General features: G+C 35.7%; 1 protein-coding gene across 9 annotated transcripts in view; it reads left to right on the top strand.

The window, feature by feature from the left end:
* Positions 1-24,836, top strand: part of mllt10 (MLLT10 histone lysine methyltransferase DOT1L cofactor) — a 145,591-nt gene that overhangs the window by 111,257 nt on the left and 9,498 nt on the right. For all 9 annotated transcript variants that reach the window (XM_016994300.2, XM_062984441.1, XM_062984444.1 and 6 more), the window contains 4 exons: positions 2,199-2,377; positions 17,024-17,138; positions 18,406-18,478; positions 23,147-23,301. In XM_016994300.2, coding sequence (XP_016849789.1) covers positions 2,199-2,377; positions 17,024-17,138; positions 18,406-18,478; positions 23,147-23,301 — 522 coding nt within the window. The remainder of the gene's footprint in view (positions 1-2,198; positions 2,378-17,023; positions 17,139-18,405; positions 18,479-23,146; positions 23,302-24,836) is intronic.

A 24,836-nucleotide genomic window follows, 5' to 3' on the forward strand; every position in this document is an offset into this window, starting at 1 on the left:
GCCCTCATTGAGTCCATTAGTGATGTTAGACACTAGTTTAGGGTCAGGGCAGCTTCCTTGGCTTTAGGTGGAAGGGAGTAGCAGAGTTGGGTGTAATCTGGATAGAGATGACACTGCCATCTACAATTTATGCCTTCCCTCCTTTTAAAAAAAGTAAGCTACAATAGTCAAAACTTTCCTAGTTAGAGTTTATTTTTAAACTTAATGCACAATCCAGGATTTTAAAAGGACTCAAAATCTGAAGTTATCTACTTAGCTTTCAGTGCATTCCTATATGTCTATTCAAAAGTAAGCCTCCCTAAGGAGTTCAGTAGGACTTCCTCATAAATACTGTACATGAGTATAGCAATGCAGTCTTAAAGCACTGCTTAATCACTGCTTTCCTTTTAAAAAGCAGCAAAACTTGGATTTAAAAGCAGTCATTTTATAGAGTAGGCCCTTGTATTATGCAAGGGATCTATTCCAGAACCCTTCATATCATATGATTTTTGTGTAATCTAGTACACGGACTTGTGTAATAAGCAGACATTGTTTTATGCTTTTTGTTGTTAGTTTGTTTTCTTGCATGCCTTTACTAATTTATGACTGTTCTTAATGTTTATTTTCTAATCAGCTTGCAGGTCTTTCTATCAAATGATGGAATAAATTTATTGGAAGTATTTTTACCAGTATTTTATGCTGTTTCTAAACCAGCTGATTAAAATGCATTCAGGTTTAGCAACCTTTGATTTTAAAGTTGCTTTCAAAGGTTGAGGTTATAACTACTTGTTTTTCTTTTCCTGAGACAGTCTGTACATTATGAATAGAAAGTGAGATGAAGCCAAGGATTGAACCTAGAGAAAGGGGGTAAGATACAAACAAAATAGAGCATGAGGATTTAAGCAATAATTATGTGGGAGAACTTGTTTGGAAAGGAAACAAGAAAAAGAAGCAGAGAAGAGTACTAGAGATCATAATTGATTTAACTTGCAGGGAATTTTGTTTAGCAAAAGTCGATGAATTAGTTGAGAAAACAGTTATAAACCATTTCTCAGTATGTTTCCTCCATTATCTCCATAGAAGAAAAGATTTCATGAGAATGTTACTAGATAATGTTTAAATAGCATGTGACTTGAAACATGGTGAAGACCAGGTAAAAGCTGTCTTGTGGTGTGCTTCAAGTATAAAACGTAACCACTCACAGAAGCACTTGTCACAATTGCCAATAGTGTCTTTCTCCTCCTGCTTTGGCAAGTATTTTTTCCTTTTTGATTCAAGTGAATAAGCTGTTGGCATGAGGTTCAGGAGGCTTTGTTTGGTTGATGAGCAAACATTTGGAGGTGTGGAGATACTAGTTGCAGATGGACTTGAAGTCAGGCACTGAATGTGGAGCAGGGACAGACAGACTGCTTGCAGTAGAGGGTTGAAAGGAACTGATGCAAATTGGAAGCTTGGGAGAAATAACACTCCATGCAGTGGTCAAGAAAAAGAATAAGTAGAGTAAAATAGCCTTCCTGTTCAAGAATGATAAAGTGGCCTGGCAATATGAATTCTGTGGGATCTGGTTTAGAAAGTCAATTGTCAGAATTCAAGAACAGAGAATAAGTTGGCTGTCTTCCCCCTGGGAATTCATCCCAGATAACTTCTTTTCCTCAAGGCCATAGTCTACTCAAGCTCCTGTGAGTCCAATATGCTTGTGGTTGAAAGGGTTAGGGGCTGGAGACTTGCTGAACCTCTCTGATCAAAGCCTCTTCATCAGTTCATTGCAGTTATACAAAATATCAAATACCTATAGTGAAAAAGAAGCACAAATAAAATTTCCCTTTTTCTTAATGGTGTGCCTTTTTATAAGAGCAGACCACTTTTAAGCTGTAATGGTTGTTTTTAACATTATTTAGTTTGTTATAAGAAATGTAGAGTATGCATTATACTTTGTAGGGAAGCCTTCGGTAAGCAAATGATCATTATATACTAAATAAGGAACTTGATATTGATGAAAATATCTGTTCTTCTCCAGGAGCAAAGATGAACCGACCATATCTGTGTTCTAATCCTGAGGCTTTTAAGCTCTATTTTGCTTTTGAGCAGACAAAGCTTGTGGCAAAAGATCTACATTTAGGATTAAACAATTCTGTTTTGAATACTTAGCATGAACAAAACTTAGTCTTTCTACATAAATATCTACTCCAGGTTACAGAGTGTGTGTTTGTTTTTTGCAGGCATTTATAACAGTAATGATGTAGCAGTATCATTTCCAAGCATAGTATCTGGCTCAGGATCTAGCACTCCTGTTTCGAGTTCACATTTACCTCAGCAGTCTTCTGGTCATGTACAGCAACTGGGAACTTTATCTCCATCTTCTACACCTTCAGTAACTACAGCTGTTGCTACAACTCAGGTAGGTTGTTACTAGTACTGGTGATAGTAAACCTTGACTTGATGAATGATCTTGGCTGTTTATATTTAGTGTTCCTAGGTATAAATGTTAAATTGCAACATGGTGGAACTTTCTGTTCTTGGGTATTTCTTATAAACCATTGGAATAAAAGTGTTTAATCCTCCCTCATATTTGCAACTTCCGTTTAATTTATTCTGATTATATTATATTTTTCTCTTTACTAATTTCACAGTGCTTGTTATAAAGTCAGAAATCTTTGCATAGGTCAGTGATTCCCCCAGTGGGCGTTGGAGCGATCCAGGGGGTCGGTGATGGCACCTATTAGGACACGGGGTGGGGCCAGAGGAGGGGCGGGGCCTCTTCCCAAGTGCCCAAGACAGGGCTGAGCACCTGAGGCGCCTGTTAGGACACAGGGAGCGGAACTAGAGGAGTGGGCGTGGCTTCTTCCCAAGAGCCCGAGACAGGGCTGAGAATCTATACCTTTCCTGAGGTGCTTGTTGGGACACAGAGAGCAGAGCTAGAGAAAGGGGCGGGACCTCCTTCCAAGAGCCTGAGACAGGGCGGAGCCTCTATACCTCTCCTGAGAGGCCTTTTAAGACTAAAGGGCGGGGCTAGGGGCAGGGGCGGGCCTCTTCCCAAAAGTGCGAGACAGGGCTGAGCCTCTGTATACCTCCCCTGAGGCGCTTGTTGGAACACGGGGGCGGGGTATAGAGGTTCAGCCCCGTCAGGCACTTGGGAAGAGGCCCTGCCCCCTGTGTCCTGGCAAGCGCCACAGGACATGGATAGAAGCTCAGCCCTGCCTCAGAGCTTGTAACTCCGCCCATCCCAGTCCTGGCTGCCCATTTGTGGCCCCGCCCACTTCCCCTCACAGCCCTGCATCTTGGACTAGGGAGGCTTAGCCCCACCCTCTTGAGCAGGAGCCACACCCACCCTTCTAAGCCATGCACCCCCTTCCAGGGGGTGCTGAGTCATATTTTTTCTGGAAAGGGGGCAGTAGGCCAAATAAGTTTGGGAACCACTGGTATAGGTCCTGTTGCTAATATCAACTAGAATATCAGCAGAACGCTAACCTAATTCTAGCCAGGACTGCTAACAGACATGCCATAGTATTCAATGCCTACTCTTACCATTAGTCTGTATACTGGCATTATGACATGTTTTTTTCAAGCCTACATTTTCAAAACAGTTCCTTTACAGAACTCTACTAAACAATTGTGGTTGATTATATATAGTGATGAAGATGCAAATTAATTGGTATATAATTTCTTGATTGACATATCAGGATGGGCACACTACTGATTTTCAGATATTTTAAAGTATACGGGGTTTTTTTAGGGAAAATATAATTCTGGTAGGCATTTTAAAGCTCTGATGTGGTTGTGTCAGCTAGTTTTGGAATATGTTATTGTCATTGTAGGTTCTTGCTATTGTTAGTTCTTGCTGTTAATACAATTGTTATTTTTCCTGGTTTTGTTGGTATTTTACAATTATATATATAGTAGTCTCTCACTTATCCAAGCTAAACGGGCCAACAGAAGCTTGAATAAGCGAATATCTTGGATAATAAGGAGGGATTAAGGAAAAGCCTATTAAACATCAAATTAGGTTATGATTTTACAAAATAAGCACCAAAACGTCATGTTATACAACTAATTTGACAGAAAAAGTAGTTCAATATGCAGTAATGTTATGTTGTAATTACTGTATTTACGAATTTAGCACCAAAATATCACGATATATTGAAAACATTGACTACAAAAATGGCTTGGATTATCCAGAGGCTTGGATAAGCGAGAGACTACTGTACTTTGTATACACTTTTGCTATAGGAAGCAAGCATAGGAATAACCAAAAAAGGTTACACACAAAATAAAGCTGATTATTTTATGTAGAACTAACAGGTTACTAACCTTTTTATGCATAATGGCTACATGAAGGTTTTAATTTTTGGCGGCAGTGCTGACAAACATCATTATGAGTTTTGTCAGCTAAATAAGAAAGAGGGCAACATTTGATTAGTTGAATGACAAAAGGTAGAAATTGTTTTTACTTAGAAAGACTGTTCCAGTGATAGTAGCTATATCTGTTAGCATTCTGTAAGGTTTGACTTGCTGCTTCATTCTGAGTACTTATTTAGCCATACATATTTCACCTGTAGAGCCTGAATCCCATGAAGCTAACATTCTTCCATTTATAATTTTTATTAATATAGGAGTTCACCATAATAATCAAACAACAAAACACAATGTATTACTTGAGGCTAACATTCTTCTTGGTTTTATTAAAAGAGAAATAATGCCTGTCAGATTTATACTTCTAGTGCTGACCTGGGTTAAAAATGCTTATGTTGTGAAAGAATAGTAGTTCTAGAAGTAGCATATTGCTTATTCTGCAAAATACAAGGTTCTTTTATAAGGTTTTATATATGAAATCCTACTAGAACAGTAATAAAGATTAAGAGCTTTTGAATCTGAATTCAGCTTTAACAGTATTAATGCAAAAAGGACACTCCCACTTGATAAAATGCTTATTCTACAAGTGGCTCCATTCATTAGTTACAGATGTTGCTGGGAAATAAAGGGCAATATATAAGAATCCTTCTGTGAAGCAACTGTTTCATGAGAACTAGAATTGTCCTTGAGCTAAGCAGGTGTAAGGGTGGGTTATTGGGAACAAGGGGCGGGTAAGTAAAATTATTGTTACCTCCTTACTATTCAGGTTAAATTGCTATTTCTGCTCTTTACAACACATAAAATGACAAAAATCAACTAATGTTATTAGCTTGTGGTACTTTGTTTTCATTTGCAGCTGTGGTTACATAGTGAATTTTCTTTTGTTTTATAGTTACATTCTTTGGAGCAAATGCACTTATATTGTATAGTCGTTTGATAAATTTAATCTTTATGGCTTTCTTTCTGTGTATGCAAGGTATATATTATAGGAGTCAGAGATATTTTATTTAGGTGTCTTCTGACAAACATTTAAGTTTCTAAAGAGTTTGCAAAGAGATAGGCTATTAATATGCAATGCACTTTTAGTTAAAATTACTCTTATTTTGTTTCTTGCTACTCCAGATACAACTGAACTGTATATAGATCTGTTCATGATATGTTTGTGCAGTACTAAGTCATGCATATTTTAAAATATGTTTATATTACCATTTCAATTTGGGATTTGGCTTTTATTTTACTAATAATTATTGTTATATGATTTTTATAAAACCACAGAGGAAGGTTGCATTTGCATATTATGATAAGCTTCTATTTTGGGAAGAGGGACATTAGTTTGTATTTACTGTTGACCCCTTTCTGCTGTTGGGGTGTCAATTTTAGTACTAGTGCTAGCTTTTCTGCTGGGGGGAAGAGTGTCAATTGTAGACGTATTCAAAGTCTGAGGAATTGTCCGTGGCGAGTGTGATTTTACAGACTTTTTTGAGGAAACATTTATTGTGTGTGTTTGAAGAATTTTTAAAAAGTATGATTATGTGATGTGTGGTATGTGATAGAGTTTTATGATCTATTGTGATGAATGGGTATGTGAGTTGGCTGAATGTTTGAAGGCATGTTAAAAAGGCCAGGTGCATTTCAAGCTAATGAGTGTGAGAAATATGTGTCTGTCAAAAGTTGAGGTTGGCTAAGAAATACTTAAAAGAGATATGAGTAAGTTTTAGGGAGAGCCAGAGTTTAGTTAGAACAGTTGGTTTGGTTCACCTAGAATTAGGGAGAAGAGTTAGTAGGGTCAAATAATGTTTAGATGTATTAAATCCTCAAACTTTTCAAATGGAGGGTCGTTTCACAGTTCCTCAGATTGTTGGGTGTGGGGGGCGGACTACAGCTTGGAAAAAAAATGAACAAATTCCTATGCACACTGCACATATCTTATTTGTAGTGTAAAAAACCCATGAAAAAACAATACAATATTTACAGTGAAGAACAATTTTAACCAACATAAACTTTCAAGGGAAAATGTGGGCCTGATTTTGGCTGATGAGATAGTCAAGTTAATTAAGATCGTTGTTGGTGTGTGCCTTCAAGTCATTTCAGAATTAGGGCGACCCTAAAACTATTTTTAACCATTCTGAGAGAAGTACCCTACTTGTTTCCTAGGACCATTTTTATAGGTAGTCTTTTAATTACATGTAATGAAAATTGTCAATATGCCAATTAATTCTGGATTTTTTTCCAGTGTAAGCATACCATATTCTTGCTATTGAGTTATTCTTAGGTAGTACTCAGGAAAAATGATTCTGCTTTGAATGTCTCTTGGTCTTTTGTAGTGAAGATGCAAAGAATTCATTTAGTTTTACACAGTTTCTGCCTTTGTACCTTTATCGTCTTACAAGTCTGCTGCCTTTTTGGCTGGCTTCTGATGTATTTAAATAATGTTTTATTCTTCATATATAGGGCAATTTGCTTTTCAGAGCTTTATACTGAAATAATGGACAACTCTGTAAAATGAAAGGACTTTATGTGGGGGCAGGTCATGTTATTTTTGGATCGTGGCCAGAGCCTAGTGAAATCAAATTAATTACTAAGACTTAAATCCTATGCATATGTACCTGGGAGTAAGCACTACTGAATTTGGGGGATTTCTCTGTAGACGTGCAGGAAGGTTGATTGAAGGTGCTTGTAACCATGGACTTGCTTGGGTATTATGTTTCTTATACCTTTAACATAATTTGAGAGACAGTTAAAATATGTGTTTTTCTTTAAAGGACTGATAGTATAGCAATGTCATTTAGTTTATGGAATTTAAGTTGTTAATAGTTCAGCTGTGTGCCACAATTCCATATAGAAGCCTGTGGGGGAATCTGATGTCAGGCCCTGAACTTTGTCCTGAGTTTGTGTGCTTCTCTGAAAGGTATTTATATCATTCTACAGTGACCTCCTCTGCTTGGCAGAAATAAAACTTAAGTTGTATTACATCTAATCTGTTTTTTCTCTTGCTTCCATATTGTAAGGACATTGAAAATGACATGTAGCATTTTCAGCAAAATACTTTTTTTATTTAGTTATGTTTGCACTTATATCAGAGCTTGGAAGGACATGATAATATTTGTTACAGGGTCTGCTTCTATTTAAAATGTCATTTGAATGCCATTTGCAAAATGCTCGACAAAATAAAGCAAAACCGTTTCTTTGTCATTGTGGCTGGGGACTTGGGGGCAGGAAAGAGGAATTTACAGCTAGGGGGGAAATTCCACATAACATGTGACTCCATTACAAGAACAAAGGAATCATAGTTGCTTGTAGTGGTAGTGTTGGGCCAATTAGAACTTATACTTTGTGTTAAACTGACTTCAGCAGTATAAGCCCTTATATAAATATAATTCAGCAAAGCTGATAGTTGCATGGTCTTGTGTGCACTGCTGCATGCTGAGACAACTGTAGCAATGTTTCAGTCCAGCAGTAAATGCTTTCTGCCTTCAAACTGAAGCTTATTTAGTTGGGCTTATCTATTGCTGCTGTAGCAACCATCAGTCTCCAGGCAACTGAGGCACATTGACCTCTTCGATGAACTGAGTGTAGCACTACTTCATTTTAGCTTCCTGAGACAATAGTAATGCTGGCAAATGTGAAAAAAAACATTTTTCTTGAAATAAAAGACTGTGTGTAATGAAAAGATTCACTTAACTGCTTAAATATATACCTTGTGAAAAATTGTATGCAAAATATTCAATAATAGTAATCAAACTTGCTTAATAATGCATAGTCTTATGGGTCAGAGATAATTAGAATGTAAATTCAAATATTTAATGCAAAAACGTATTCAGATTGTCTGGAGCATATTAGTGAGCAAAACTATGTATTGTACTAGGCCTTCTTTAGGTATTTATGATTTTATTTTCCAATTGTTACTATGGCAACAAGAGTTAATGAAACCTTTTTGTTTGTCTACATTTCAAATTGAACCCATCTTTTTGAAACACCCCTTATAACCCCACTCTACCCACTTACCTGGGTGTAAAGTATGGTTTTCTTTTGAGTAGATATTTTTGCTATCAAATGTTGATAGAAAGTAACAATGTGCTTGTTGAACCTATATGTTGTTTGTTAACAGACAAGGTAAGAATTAACTTTTGGAACTTCTCATTATGTCCTTAACTTGGTAGAAGATGTAGGCATCAAAACTGTATCAAAAGATTAAAGGCACAGCAGTAGATTCCAAGTTTTGTTCATATATAGTTGGAGAAAGTGTATAAACCAGTTATTCTCAACCTGTGGGTTTTCAAGTGTTTTGGCCTACAACTCCTAGAAATCCCAGCCAGTTTACCAGCTATAATACTTATTCAAAACATCCGGGGACCCACAGATTGAGAACCACTGGCATAAACAGTATTTCTTTTGGAAAAAAATGGAAGTCCACTGGCTTCAGGTTGTATGCTGATATGCTACGATCACATATTTTTAAAGAGCTACTCTATTGTGATAATTGAAAGTGTAAAATTACAAGACCATGTAAAAGACCATAAAAAGGGTGATATATTTCATAATCCAAGTTTTTTGACATCATTAAAAGTTAGACCATTTTTAATAACTTGTGTTCTTATAAGAGGGCTGAGACAAAAAAATTCTGAAGGCGTGTCATTGATATTTTGTTCTTCAGATTCCTAATTTCTCTATTTAGTGAGAATTTTATAGTAGCAGACAATTATTTTTTAATATACATTTGATTATGAATATCAAAACTATAACCGACATTGTGCATTCATCAGCAGATATATCACTGCCAGAGCAGTGTTGGAGTTGGTCTTAAATCCCCAGGATCAGTGTCCTCTGACACCTGGGATTATATAGATATTTTACCTCTTGTGAATCCAATGGATGCTGTGGATAGAAAAAGAATCCACTTTTATTTTAATCTAAAATAAAAATTCCTAGTATGCTAACAAAAAACCAAGAAACAAAATATATAAACAACTGATGAAACAATGGTCTCTCTGTGTAAGATGGAGCTGGAAATAGATAATAAAGTTGCTACAAAATTCCTTTCCAATATGCTACACTATTCTGTGCCTTTTGTGTTGGCATGTCTGTATGTACGTTGACTTCGTGTATAAGTTGAGAGCAGATTTGGAGGCTAAAATTATGGATTTTGCTGTAACCCTTGGGTAAAACTTACGGATATCTGACAAATACTGTTCTCTTATAAAAATGCATAGGAAAAGCTAAAGAGAAGGAGAGAATGTGTTAAAATTAGGGAGGGTGTAAATTGCACTGCTGATCTCAAAATGTCTACAAATGTACAAATACAAACAGGAAAAGGAAGGTAAATGAGGAGAAAGAATGGGTTGGGAGAGAAGGCAAGGAAAGCAACCTGTTTCTGTTAAGGACCCAATGCAAAGAAAGGATCTGGAGAGGCAGAGGAAGAAGTATTTCCATCCCATTACCCCTCCCTTGCCCAACCCCCTCATCTTTTTAATCCAATCAAAATTTAGCAGTAACCATTTTGGGTAGACTGGCAGAGGCCATTTTCAATAGAGACTTCCTGTAGTCTCTCTGCAAATCTCATAAGGTTTTCAGGGAGACTGCCAAACCTCATGGGGCTTATACAGGAAGCCTCTATTAAAAATGACTGCTACCACTCTGCTGTGCTTCAAGCACCCAAAATGTCAGAGTATAAAGCATTGCCAGCAGTTCAGATTTTTCAGGATTATTTTTGTTTACTTATATATAAGTATACAGTAGAGTCTCACTAATCCAAGCCTCTGGATAATCCAAGCCATTTTTGTAGTCAATGTTTTCAATATATTGTGATATTTTGATGCTAAATTCGTAAATACGGTAATTACAACATAACATTACTGCGTATTGAACTACTTTTTCTGTCAAATTTGTTGTATAACATGAAGTTTTGGTGCTTAATTTGTAAAATCATAACCTAATTTGATGTTCAATAGGCTTTTCCTTAATCCCTCCTTATTATCCAAGTTATTCGCTTATCCAAGCTTCTGCCGGCCCGTTTAGCTTGGATAAGTGAGACTCTGCTGTATATGACAATTGTCTAACATTAATTTCTTTAAAAGCTGGATGGTAGAACAATGCTGTGGTGGCAGCTTTTTCATGCCAGATTCAAATGTTATTAATTTCAATGCCTCTGTTCTAATTTGAGCAAATCTGGATCCAGCCTTGCACACATGACTGTTGAATAGGTAGTAGTGAATGCCAGTCTATACTTCATTTCTCCATGGCACTGTCTATAACCCATATATATCCTATTCTGTTTATGAAAATATTTGGGTTGTCTCCAGTGGTGTTATATCTCTAATACAAATTACTTTACCTTTTGTATTCTTCTTAGCATTATGTTGGACAGAAGCAAAAATAACTAGTAGACAGACCTTTACTTTTCCAAAATAATACATATTTTAAACAGAATACTGTAATAAAAGTCCAGTTAAGACATTTAGAAGAGGCTTCAACTATGAATGCTGAAGTGCACACTAGTCTTGTTTATGGATTGTTAATTTTTGTATACAGTATATTGTAAGTGATCATCTAGAGAGGACAGCCTCTACTAGGGAAGGAAGTTTTCTATCTGGTTAGAAACCTTGATCTTTCAGAGTTCTGGATCATGTCAAGAGTCGCCACTTGTTGCAGAAGTTCTCTAACTGTTCATGTGAGGAAAGTGATAATGGAAGGCAAGACTAGAATGTTTCCCGTCCTCGTGTATCTAATTTAATCTAAATAAGTAGAAAACTGGGAGAGACTATACAGTGATCTCACTACTTTGCAGTTCACTTTTTGCTGATTCGCTGTTTTGCGGTTTTTCAATAAATTCTAAAAGACTATTATAAATCATAAAAAATTGCAATTTACAGCCTAAGGAAGGGAGGAAGGTAAAGCCAAAGGGAGAGAAAAGGAGCCCAAGCGGCAAGGGAGGAGAAGGAGGCGATTTATCAACACACAATTGGTTGATAAAGACTTAAAATAGTGTATGACTATTAAAATAATGTATAAATATTAAAATAAATATAGCTTCCCTACTTCGTGGATTTTCACTTATTGTGGGTGGTCCTGGGACGTAACCCCCGCAATAAGTGAGGGAACACTGTATCATATATTGATAGTGCTAATTAGATTGCTCTATGTCTAGTGATGTCTTGGCATATAGTTAAACTAGTACCATACCTTTTTAGTTTCCTTGAAAAATACTGCATGTTCTTCAAATGAAAATAGGCTTTTCCTACTTTCATATTTTATTTGTAATGTTCATTAAATTAAATCAAAATTATTGAACCCTGCTTTTTAAAGAATAAGATGACTGCAGAGGTATAACTGAGCCATAGTGTCTTCTATATTCTTGTTTAAATTAATTTTGTAAAAATGTAAGCTTTATCCAGGTATCTGCATTTTTGTGAATTAAAAAAACCCTGAAAATCTTTGGAGTGAAACGCATTCCTATATATGTGTGTATATGTATATATTAGATGTGATGGATCTTCAGTGTATAATTGCTTAAAAGAAAATGCACATTTGTATTAGAAAATATTTTCATTTTGAAACCAGCAGTAAAGTGGCTCTTGTATATTTAAATTTGAAATATACATTTTTTCTGACCCTGAACTGTTAACAAAATTTCTAAGAGCAGTATTGATTAGTTTTAAACTGATTATGTAGCAGCTCTGAAATTGGTGGCCAGTCCTTTCTTGTTGTCCTATCATGAATGAAAGAGAGTTCAGTAATGGTTTAAATACAATTAAATCCCTCCCCCTTCTTTATGGAAACTCAACTGTGGGCATTTCAGCATTAGCCTAAACAATCGTTCTGAATATGTTAAGCCCCTAACAATTAGAGAGAAGTTTGGGGCATTGAATAATGTCGAATGATGCAATTGAACCTGACAGCTTCAACAGTCAAGCTTCTCATGGGACCTGAAAGTTGTTCACACTTGGTTTCATCTCTCATCACACGCTGAGTATTAAAACCTTACTGCTGGAGAACTTAGACAGGAATGGAGTCTGTTTTAGAAAGTATTTAATACCCCCAGAATTGTGGTGATCTGGAATTTGTGCCAGGTTTTTAAGATAATAAATATTGTTGTCATACTGTTTATCAAAAATACTTTTTCTTTCCCTTACTTTTTTTGTTCAAACTGATTTTCTTGCATAGATCATTGTTCTAAAGTGTCTACTAGCTATACAAATGCTAGTCATAAAATCGTAAGTACATCACATAGTCAACTATTGATACAGCCATTTGCAGGTAATGGCAATGGTCAGCCCTTTTCAAGGGTTTTGTCTCAATTTGCATGTGTGCTATCATCATAATGGGCTTTTGATCCAAGGATAACTTCAACTAACTAGAGGGGAGTCTTGAATGAGAATATGATAGACAAACCCTCTCTACCGTCCTTTCTATTGGCCAGCCATGTCATCTGCCATGTGTGCCTGTAGGTACAGGAGAGGAAAAATTATTTTCTGAGTCTCTGATCATTTCATTCCTGGCCTTTGGCAGCTGATTGGATCTTGTTAGCACATAATCTGACATCTATAACTGCTTGTGAAGACTAAGAACAATGTATTTAAAACACTAAATTTATTTAGTTTAATTTTCACTTATTTATATTATAAATGTGTACATGTATTCAGTTTGATAAGATCTTTAAAATAATGGCTTTATAATATAATTTCTATAATCTGTTTTGGTCTTCACAACATTTATAAATGAAAGTTTTGGCATATTAATAAGAATGCAAAATCTCTGAAACACTTGGAAACAGCTCTTATTTTCAAACTGTTATGCCTTAGGCTTTGCTTAAAACCATAACCATGTATATTGATAGGATGATTCTCCATGTTTAATAAATGTTTTTTTTCCATATTGTCAAAACATAAAACATGATGTTCCTACTTCCCTGTCAAATAATGCTGTAATCTAATATATTACTTACTGTTTTCCCAAATGAAGTTGTCACATACCCAGTAATATCATTTTATCACATTCTTCTCTCTCTTCCACCTGAATCCATAATAATAAAAGACTCAATAATTTGGTTTAAGATATATAATTTCAGCTTCTTGATTATTTTTATATATAAACATTTGTCTTAGTTTTAAAATGTGCTGAAAATCTAATTTCTAGCTAAGGAAAAGGGCCAGCTTGGTATAGTGGTTTGAGGGATGGACTAGGGCTTTGGGAGATCAGCATTCAAATCCTTATTCAGCCTTTGAACCTCTCTTGGTAACTTTGTCCAAGTCACATTCTCTACTTTAGAGGAAGGGACTGTCCTCTAAAAAAAAACTTAGCAAGAAAACCTCTTGCTAGATTTTCCTAGGGATCATCACAAGTCAGAAACAACTTCAGGGCATGCAACAACACTAAGGAAAGCAGAGTATATGTATTTTACACTCACTAGTAAGTGTTAATGTAAGAGAAATAGGTTTAGTATTTTTCATATGCTTGAAAAAAATGATGTTTCAGTTGTAAATACCAGAATATTCCTGGGTTTTAATGAAAGAGAAGGATAAATATAATACATAACTGAAGTTCAGTTTGTTCACCTCTGACAAAATATGTCCTCTCTAGGAATTTTCTAGGTTTTCCAGCACGATTCTACCATAGTCTTGCACAGGAGGGCTTCATTTCAGTAGGGATTTCTATTATCTCTGGTTCTGTGTATTCATGTAAAATCTGGGAACGCATTCCTTTCAGATATGAGGATTGTCATATTGCATGTGAATACTTATTACACCAGTATTTTGGTTCCATCCTCACTTTTCAGTTTTCTTCTCCAATTTTCTTGTAAAAATGTAGCTTTTGTATATAATGATAAACATACTATGTTTGTACAAATTAATTCAAATCATTTGTAATCTATACTGGTTAGCTCATTTCTCCACATACATGTTTTCTACTTGATGATTAGAGTATCAGGTGGCATCCTGCATGTGTGAATGAATGATTACAGGTCACATAGAACACTTTCTTAATGAAAGTGTTTTTCAGCAGAGCCATTTCACCCATTCAGAGCTGTAGTTCTGAGTGTTTCTTAGGATCATTTAAAGGTAGCTCTTTTCAGCCATTCAGACTAAACACAGGTACACCTCAGTTAACAAAGCCTTTGAAAAAGAACTCCTTGTTATACCTCCCAGGCCCATTTCTTCTTTGTCATCTGTCTTTCTGGATTTTTAGCTATATTGGAAGGATAGTGAAGGAGGCTTAGAAAAACATAAACTTTCATTACCAAGTTGCAAGTGCTTGTCTGACATAAAAAAATAATAAAGCTTGAGCTGGGAAAGATTGATACTCTCTTATAATCCATCCTCCCATAGCTGTGCATGCCTATAAGAGGCAATAGAAATAACAACTTATTCCAGAAACCCCTAATGAGCAAGCATACACAGCAAAAGAGAGCAAAAAGACGGAAACAGATAGGTTTGAGCTATCTCCCAGTTTGTTAAAGAAGCTATAGATCTATAGGTTTGGTCAACAAAAGGGAGATTATAAGAAGAGTTGAGGCTTGTGAAAGGAGAATGATCCTTGGTGCCTTTGGAAGAAGACTTCAGTTAGTCACTAGAAGGTTCAAAATATATCTTCTTAACACAGGGCTTACCTAACCTAGTTATTTTATTTTCTACATTCATATTTGTTTTAGATAAAATGTTGAATTGCTCTTCTTTTTGTTGTTGTGTGGGAATCTTTTCAACTTCTTGACCATTTTAATTGTCATTCTCCGAATGTTCTGTTAAAGAAGTAATGTTCAAACTGTTTTTCTAACTGCAGTATAATTGTCATGTACAGAGCTCTATCAATTAGGCCTCACCCATAATGTCCCCATCTGAAATAGGTGTAAATATGTTTAGCTGCATGTACTAAGAAGCTCTCTTATAATGAAAACTCCTGAATTCAGGTATTCTTAGTTATACTGAGGTTTCTCTGCATGTTGATCCAAATTTACTGGAAGGCTGCTTGGGATCTGCTTAAGGAATCCGTTAAGGTCTCAAGCTCCCCCTGCAGGACTAGCATGATTCGATTTTCTTTATGAACATGTTTCTAACAGTCATCTGCAAGCAGTGAATAATAATGGATGTGAGTATATGTTTAAATTGGTCTAAATAACTTTATTGTGCTTTTTTGTCTTTCTTTGTTTAAATATATAAATTTCCATATAGAGTAGGAAGGGCCTTTTCTCAGGATTTTGGCTGTTGGCTTTTCACAAATCACTAATGAGAACGTCAGTGTTTGACCATTTCCCCTATTTTTATGGCACGTTGTGTTTTTGATATACTCCAATGTTTTGCTGGCTTGACTTTCTTCCTAATATACTTCTGGGGGGAAATTAACATTCCATTGTAATTGCAGTTAAAACTCTATATTCTTATCAAATTCTGGTGTATTTTCTTATCTTGCCTTATTTGCCATTCGTGATTGAAAACCTGAGGATTGATACAAGTTCCTAATGATTTATGGGAAAGGATTATGTTTGCGATATTACTTGAAACAGCTAGCGTGCATCTGTGAATTCCTTTGTAGAAGCTTAATGTGTTGGCCAAATACTAAAACCTAATAGATATTTTGAATTTTTCTTCAGGTAGGCTGCATTGGACAGGTCTATAACCAATGAATGCATGTTCTTAGACAAGTTTAAATTTAAAACCAATTTCAGCTATGCATCTAAATTTGTGAGTGGCGTGACTCTGAAGCTTTAACGCATAATATATTATTCTGGAAAAAGAAGTAGCAGTTTGTCATACCAAGCTTCCAAATGAAGTAGTTGAAGAAGCAAGATAGCAGAAAGTAACCTAGTCAAGGGAAGAAGTTGCTTTTATTGCATAGAATTAGGCAAATATTCTGCCAGCCTACCTAGTTTTATCGCTTTGAGGGTTCATTTTCGCTTGTTTGGCACAGGTCCCAGCAGAGACCTTCAGAATTGTGGTTAGCAACATGAATGAATGAATGAATACAAACTTTGGATAAGCTCTTCAGTAAGTCAAGCTGGCCAACTGCCAAAATGCATTCCTTATAAGGAGGTCGGAGCAGAGCTGTGATTCACTAAGCCTTTTATTGTACAGAAAATATACTTTTAATAACTGTTTTATTTTCTAGGAAATAAAATAAAAACCTGTTTTTGTTGTGTTAGAATAGAAAGTAACCAAATATTATGCACATTTGTCTAATGAAAGAGTATGTGAAAGGAAATATGACTCTGTGGTTAAACTATAAAGCTGGAAGCTGGACCTTTTGACCCTCATTGCCTTCTTGTGATGTACGGATCTCAAGCATTTGTGAGACATCTGTTGTCTACCTGCCCTTATTTTGTAAATGGGTTAATAAGATTGAATAATTAGTATGACCACATGGTCACTGTGCATCTAAGCCCTGGTATTGCTAAAGTGATTGGAAATACAAGAAACTTGTGCATTCAATATATTGTATATTTTTAACATAGAAATCATAATCCATGACTTTGTGGCGCAGCATAAATATGGAGGGTTTTATAAAATCTTCACTGTGTATCAGAAAGTTGAAAATAAGACTCAGTTCTGAAAATGTTGAAAACCTTCCTTAGTTGAGTGTTTGGGCAGAATTGTGCAGTTTGAGCAGCGTTATTCATTTGTCTGTATTGATATTTTATTTAATGTTTTGATATATATTTTTAATTTTTTCCTTTGTAAGCCTTTACAAGTCAGTTTTTTTTCCTCAGGCAAACATCCTACCTGGCTCTTCCCTTAACCTGCCTCAGTCTCATGTGTATGGTAGTAGGCTGAACCCCACCTCAATGGCAACACATACAGCTCCATCTGAAAACAGTCAAACAGGCAAGTTGGAAATTTAAAGTGTCGGCTGGGCTGTGATTATTTCAAAGATTTTAAAACTTTGTGCCTGCTTTTATTGTTTGTATATATTCAACAGCTTGCTGTGTTTTGGACATAACCATTTCAGTGCAGAATCCTCTGCTGTCTGAAATGTAAATGCTTAAGAAGAGTCATGAGCAGGCAGGAATGCAACAATGTCTCCTGTGACTTTTGTGATTGATGCGTTCAGTTCCTTTAGTTCTCGGCAAGGAGAGTAGCATGGCACTGGATTTTGTTGTGAATCGTTTAAACCTTTATTTGCATAATGCATGGAATTTCAGGATACACAAATGTATGTGGCTGAGCTCTTGTTATACAGATTCCAACGTAATTAATAATTACACGAATATTTGCCAGTTGATTTTTTTTCTAGTATTGGCTAACTTTTGTAAAACCACAATTTTAATGAGCTCCTGGATTTGCTTTGTTTCATTCCTTCCTTAAGGATTTGTTGACATGTCGTAATAGTCATGCCTGTCTGGGGGAAGGGAATGGGTTTAGCAGTTTACCAAGAACGGATCAGTCTTGTCTTGCCCTCTAAGAGGCCAGAGGTCATTTGCTGCAGAATAGGGGGAGGGCAACCTTGAAGGGGGCAGATAGGGTTATTTTATTGAGAGGCCATAGGGGAAAATAACCCCTTTGAGTCTTGCCAAGCAAGCTGCTTCTGTGGGTTTCTTTGAGATGTTTTAAATACCTCTTGTTGTCTCAAGTCTGTCTTCTTCCTGAATGTAATAACTCTTTTTAAAAATGAGTGCTTTAACATTTGATTTGTAAAAGTTTCAGGGGGAAAAGTTTTAAGATAGAACTGATTTGCAGAGCCCTTTTATGGGTTTTCCTGGGATGCAAAGTGTTAAAAAAATACAAAGCCTGGGGATTTGCTGTGATAAGCATACAGATTAGCTGTCCACAGCTGTGATTCATTACTTTCGCTGCAGAAATTAAAAGTGGCTGAGGGGAGGGCACTGGAAATGCAAACCATGCTTCTGTGCTGTAAAACTGAAAGCAATGAAAAGGCTGGGGCTTATCTGTGGCCTCTCTGTGCTTCACCCAGAGAAATGTGTATGGACAACGCCTTAACTCTTGCAGCTAGCAATTTTAAACTAGTAGCTTTCTTAGCATAAACAATAATTCCCAGTTACTGGATTATGCTTTGATTGATCTCCAATCTCCAACGTTTTAAAATCGTATCTCGGAAAGAGTCACTCTGGGCTGTGAAATATTTACTCTGCAGATCAAGATCTTGGAGACAATAGCCGGAGCCTTGTTGGCCGGGGAGGTTCACCCAGAGGAAGCCTTTCACCACGGTAAGCAATATTTACACTTGAGAATGGAGGCAAAGGAAATCTTTCAAAGGTGTGGAAATTTTTATCAATCATGCTTATATTTAGATTGAAACATTTTTTAAGATAAATTGCGTGACCAGGTGGTTTTAGGGAGAAAATGCTATGATAACCATTTAAATGGGATTACATACGAAAACAAAGAATACCTTACCTCAGATATGAAAATAGTTTAGAAACTAATCTATTTTCATTTTTATGTAATATTTCCTCAACTATATAGCTAGTTAATTTTTTAGTAATTTATATCATAATATCCCAAGCTTTTGCAGGTTCCAAATGAGTAGCATTTTGAAACAGAATGAGGAATCATGTTTGCATCGGTTGGGGGAAAAACTATGTTGACAATGTAGAAAAACTGAGTATTTACGGGCAATGAAATGGATTTTCTCAAAAATATCAAGTAACCAAAATCAAATTGCTGATGGCTTCATTTACTTTCTGCTGGTATCTTTGTTTAAAGAAATAATATTAGTGATCAATACCATGGAAAGATAGTACTGCTCTGTTTGGAGACTGACTTTAGTGAAAGATTGCCTCATAATTATTGGATGCCATTCCAAGCTTTTCATTTTATGGTACAATAACACTACATGCTGTTAACTGCAATCTATGCAGTTATTTAATAAGTTAGTAATAAATAAAAAACATTGTTAGTCCAGGCATGTCAATGTCCCATTTCTAATCAGAAGTGCTGTGTCATGTATAAGAGTAAATGAACTGTAAAGTGAATGTTGCTGATCTGTGGCCTGGTTTTCAAAAGCCTGCAAATCCCAAAGACTGACAGGAAAAACTACCATATTCACATCTGTAAAATAAGACAATGTTATTTTATGGACAAATATTTGAAAGTTTTACCAAACAGACTGGTACATATAAAACCCCAGTTTTATATGTATTATTACTCAGCTTTATTTCTACTGGAACTCACAAGGTTCCAGTTTTTATTCACATATTTCAGATTAAATAACACTGAGATGAAACGTGTTTTCTCATTCTTAATGTTGTGGAGCCCTGAGTCTTTTGAAAAATCTTTAGCTCTGATGTATGTAGTATCAAATAGCTTTGTTCTTTCAGATTTTTTATTGTGGGTATTTCTTTCCTTTAAAGAGCTTTAAAGCCTTTTGTGGCAGATGAATGGAAAGTTAAGAATTAAGTCACAATTCAGCGAAATTTTCTTCTTTGCACAGATTGCACATAAAAACAACAAGCTTCACATTATTAACATATTTACCAATAAACTGTTTTCTTACATGTATGTAACAAAAAAACCCTGAGAAATTAAAATTTCTGCAGAGGCAGAATTAATTTTTTTTTACATTTAAATTTAGTTTCTGTAACTTTTTTTAAATTAAAATTAAATTGAGGGGTTTTTTTGCAATTCCTAAAAACTAAAAAGCATAATACATGACATTTGCATAAGACAAAAACACATCTGTCTGTCACTGCATATGGAATACTACAAAGAGGCCTATTCATATCTAAAAATCACATCCAACTATTTTTAATATAAAAGCTGCCTGGCTAAATCTAGCCAGTGACCTTTGGTGAACCTAGCACTCTGTCTCCAGCAATGGTTAAGACTGTGTGCATCAGAGGAATTATTCAAGGAATAAGCAGGTATGGGATGTTATCTGCCTCCCCCAACACATATTCATCCCGGAATTCAAAGGGTTTAGTTTTAGTGCAATCTACTAAGCATCTATGGCAGTATAATCTTCAAGCCTTTCTATAGAGCTTATGCAGGGCTCCCACAGTGCATCCAAATTATTGAATGGATATTGTGCAGCCATCGGGATTGAGGGACTCTATACCCTCTGAGAACATTTGGATAAGTGCCCTGGTCGCATTGGCTAATAACCATTGATGGATATTTCATCCTAATTTGTTAAAGCTGCATTTAGTGCAATGTGCTATATTATTGTGCTTCTGTGACAATAAAAAGAATATGCCTTCTTGCATTAAATTGTAGGGTACATAGTAGTATTATATTTATTTTGCATTATTTATGTTTCACTATTTATGATAGTACAGAATTTTTATTTCAATAGTTTGAAATTAAATTATATGTAAATTATATGTAAATTTGTGAACTATTCTAGAAATACAGTTTTGGTGTCTTGAAAGTATTATATAAGTGGTTATTTGTATAGGACAACTATGATTTTCTCTCTGCTAATACTTTCTAGTATCCTGTTTGCTATGATTGCAGTAGCTCATTGATCTGATGTTTATAATTAATTATCTACAAGATCTGTTTCCTGAGTTTCAAGAATCTAACATTATGTATTCATGGCTAGTATTTTCACATGCTTACCTGTGAACAGTGAATTTCTACCTGCCATTTTCTCACCCAGTTATTTGTTCTTTAACAGCTGTTTCTAACTTGTCAGAGTCTGTTCAGTGTCATCTGCCTCAAATATATAATTTATTTTTATACAGCTACTTATTTCCAACAGAAGAAAATCCAATACATTTAATAAAGTAATCCCTTTTACTTAGGTTGCTAACTAGTAATTTCTGTCAGTTGTAACTTGCTCATTATTACCCATAGTCCACCTGAATGAAGTACTGAGTATTTTTCCAGGTAGTTCATATTTTTGTATCCTGTGTGCATCCATTATTCTGTTCTGCTAAGTAAAATAGGATCATATTGCTATTGATCTTTTAATATAAAATTTAACAATTACAGAAACTGTTACTTTTCTATTTATTTTTCTATCAAACCATTTTCTGAAGTTTAACACTACATTTGTATCTATATTTCTATATGAGAAGTCAGAAAAATATTTTGCTCTGTTAATACCACTTGTGTACTTTTTTCTTAGAAGAATTCATAGGATTGTGTTGTGAGTAATAAGATCTAGTCCGTTCAGTCAGGTTTAACTTCTGTGCATCTTAAAGTATACCAATGCTCATGGGAGTAACCTTGTTGAATTAAGTGGAATTTACTTTTGAGTAGTGACATCTAGGATTGCAGTGCAAGTTTGATTTGAAATTGACTTTGTTGCATGAGAAATGTAGGTTCCATTTGCTACATTAGTAAATCTCTTCCATTTTGAGTTCCCATCTCCCCAAAAAGGCCAGAAAAACTGGCTAGTCTTCAGCTGATGCTCCATGAAATGCTACTTAATTGTGAGCTTTTTGTATGTTATTCATAACAAAATAACATGCAAAAAGCCCACTAGGTGAAGAGGGAAATATACTGCTATGCCTTATTTAAAATTCTGAATTTTAGTTTTTTACCTTGACAGCTGTGATTACCAGAAGTCGGCCTCAGTACTATTCTAAAGAAGCAGGAAGGAATTATTTTCATTCTCTAGCATTTTGGGTAGCTTTAATATAAGGCACATTGGAAAAAAACTGCTGAAATCTACTCAGTTTTTAAAGAACTTTTAAAAGAATAAGTGTGAATGCAGTCACATCAGTTGAATAAGATGCTGGTGTAATGATACCTCTCAGAACATGCCTGACAGTCAAAGGCACAGTAAGGTCACAGACTTCAAAGTACTTGCAGTGTCCTCCCTGGTTTGTATGTGTATTAGAAAAATTAGGAAATAAAAGTTTCCAAATTGTTAAAGTGTTTGTCACATTATATTCTGATCAGGACTTCCTGTGCTGTGACCTAAATTAGCTGTACTGTCTACATGTGTCTTTAATACTTTCTTGTATGTATTAATGTACTGCAAAAGGATATTGGGGCACGTTAGAGAGCAACTGAGAGACTCAGACCCCCTCCACACAGCTGGATAAAAATCCCACATTATCTGCTTTGAACTGGAATATATGGCAATGTGGATTCAGATAACCCAGTTCAAAGCAGAAAATGTGGGATTTTCTGACTTGATAATTCTGAGTTATATGGCAGTGTGGAAGGGCCCTATGTCTACTTCCTCAGATGATGGAAGCTTATGCTCTCAGCTTGGTTCTCTCAGTCTCTAAAGTGCTGCAAAATCTCTTTACATACTCACTCTCTGGACTAACACTCATTCTTTGCATTCAAAAGGTCTGTTGCACAGTGTATTATTCTCTAGGATCAGTTATCCAAAGATCCAATACTAAATTATATAAAGTTCATGTTTGTAAACAAATGTGACCTTTGTGTCCTCTATCGTTATTCCTTCATCTAGATCCTATGGATAATAGATTACTATGAAGTGATTTTCCTCTTCATATCATATAAGTTAATTGTGCCAGAATTACAGGAACTTTGAGGAAACCCAAGAAATGTCTCAACTTACTGATTTGTCTAGCATTTTCTAATTGTGTTACTCATTTTCTAATTGTGTTACTCATTTCCTTTAGCTTTTTCCATTGCTTTATCAAAGAAATGTTTTTACCTTAATAAACTGCAATTCTCTCTATAATGTTATGCTATTTACTCTGAATGAGCAAAACTTTGATTTTTGTAATGAAATTGACTTAGGAAAAATTGTCACAACGAGATTTCATTATTGATGTATTGTTGATGAGACCTGGAACATATTTGTTGATTTACTTTATTTTTATCCCGCCTTTCTCCTGAAACAGGGACTCAAGGCTAACTTTTAGGAATCTTAAGGAATATTTGCTTGTAATGCAATGGGTTATTCTCCCTTATTCATTTAAGGGTAATGTATACTCTTTCTGCAGATCTCCTGTCAGTAGCTTACCGGTTCATTATGATCAGTCGGGGAATAGCAGTGTGGAAAACTTGCCCCCAGTACCAACAACTATAGAGCAACTTCTGGAGAGGCAATGGAGTGAAGGCCAGCAGTTCTTGCTAGAACAAGGCACTCCTAGTGACAGTAAGTACTTCATATGGTCTTGCCTGATGTTTTGAATGCTGAACTTGTTTTTAACTATCTGTTGATTGCCTTTTTTATGATGTAGCATAGTCTTCATCAGTGGGTTGTTTTATGAGGTGTGTATGGTCTATGTGTTGGAAAGGTAATGATAATTTCTTCTTCATGTATTTAAATGTGATTCTGAATATCTTATTGTGAAGAAATTCTTAGCTTTACTATTCCTCTGGAATCTTTGGGCAGGAGGGAAAATGGGACAGCAGGATCAGTGGTGGGTTAAGATAAGCGGAGAGATAAGAGTGTACATTTTGAAAAATTATCACTAAAAATTGGTCCATCTTCATTGAGAACCTGTATTCTGACTGCATTGTCTTACATTTATAGAAACGTTAACGATCTGAATTGTTCAACAATATTCTACTATTTAACACAAAATTCCTTTCGCATGCTTTCCTTGTTGACAGTGAGTGAAGTGCCATCTAGGTTTTTTTATGAATGGTACCCTGACAAAAATGCTAATTGTGAGGAAATTCATGCAGGGATAATCCTTTAAACATGATAGCTGGAGGACAGGTTTAGCTAAGTCTTATTGCATCTCATTTGGGCACACTGAGAGTCCCTTTGTATGGTCTTGAAGAGGAGGGATAAAAAGCTAAATCCTTGGGAAATGACCAGATGTGCCTGGACCGGTATACTTGCGTCTGTATTAGGCCCAGAGGTCACGTTAAACAAATACAATTTGGAATTTTAAAAGTGGATTGGCTTGTACTATAATTGCCAAACTTAGGTATTGGCCAATGCAAGTCCCAAAATTTACCCAAAAATCAGATCCGAGAGCAAAGTGGATAGTGTTTGCCTCAGGATGGGCTTTATTGGCAGGGACTGCAGGGCTCCAAATGCTCCCTGCTGGGCGCTCTTTAGAGGCACATTGAAAACAGCCGGACTCTGTTAATTTAAAAGCAATAAAAACAGAGTAAAATTTTTCATTGATAGCATAAATGTGCGGGAGGTGTGTTTTTTTTGCTAAGGACTTAACAGAACACTATTTCATCTTCACCATGTTTTTAAAGGATGTAAAATGGTTTTGAGAATAAAATGTGTGTTGAACTTCACAACTCAACTCAAATATCCTCTTCTCAAACAATTCTATGCTAATAGACATTCCTAAAGGGCTCTCTCTCTCTCCAGCCCCAGCTGGATACATATTTTAAAAATCTTCAGCAAATATAACTGAAAGCACATGCAAGTACAATTTGTTTACAAATGTTGGCAAAACAAATAAATGTATATGCGACAGGGCCTGTTTGTGTGCTATGCTAGTTATAGGATTCAGGACTCATATTTGAATTTCTGTGAACTTTGAGGCATTGGGAGCTTCAAAACTTTTTGCTCAAAGGTGTCTATAGGTGCATGAGGCTGTCTGCAGGATCTATTGTAAGTTTAGATAAGGGGTTCAATGCTGGAAGGATATGGACAAACAGATGTTGTATGCATATCAATTAGTGCCTATAATTTTCATTATGATTAATTTCAAAGTT

The sequence above is a fragment of the Anolis carolinensis genome, chromosome 6 (assembly GCF_035594765.1).
Source record: "Anolis carolinensis isolate JA03-04 chromosome 6, rAnoCar3.1.pri, whole genome shotgun sequence".
NCBI classification, from domain to species: Eukaryota; Metazoa; Chordata; class Lepidosauria; order Squamata; family Dactyloidae; genus Anolis; species Anolis carolinensis.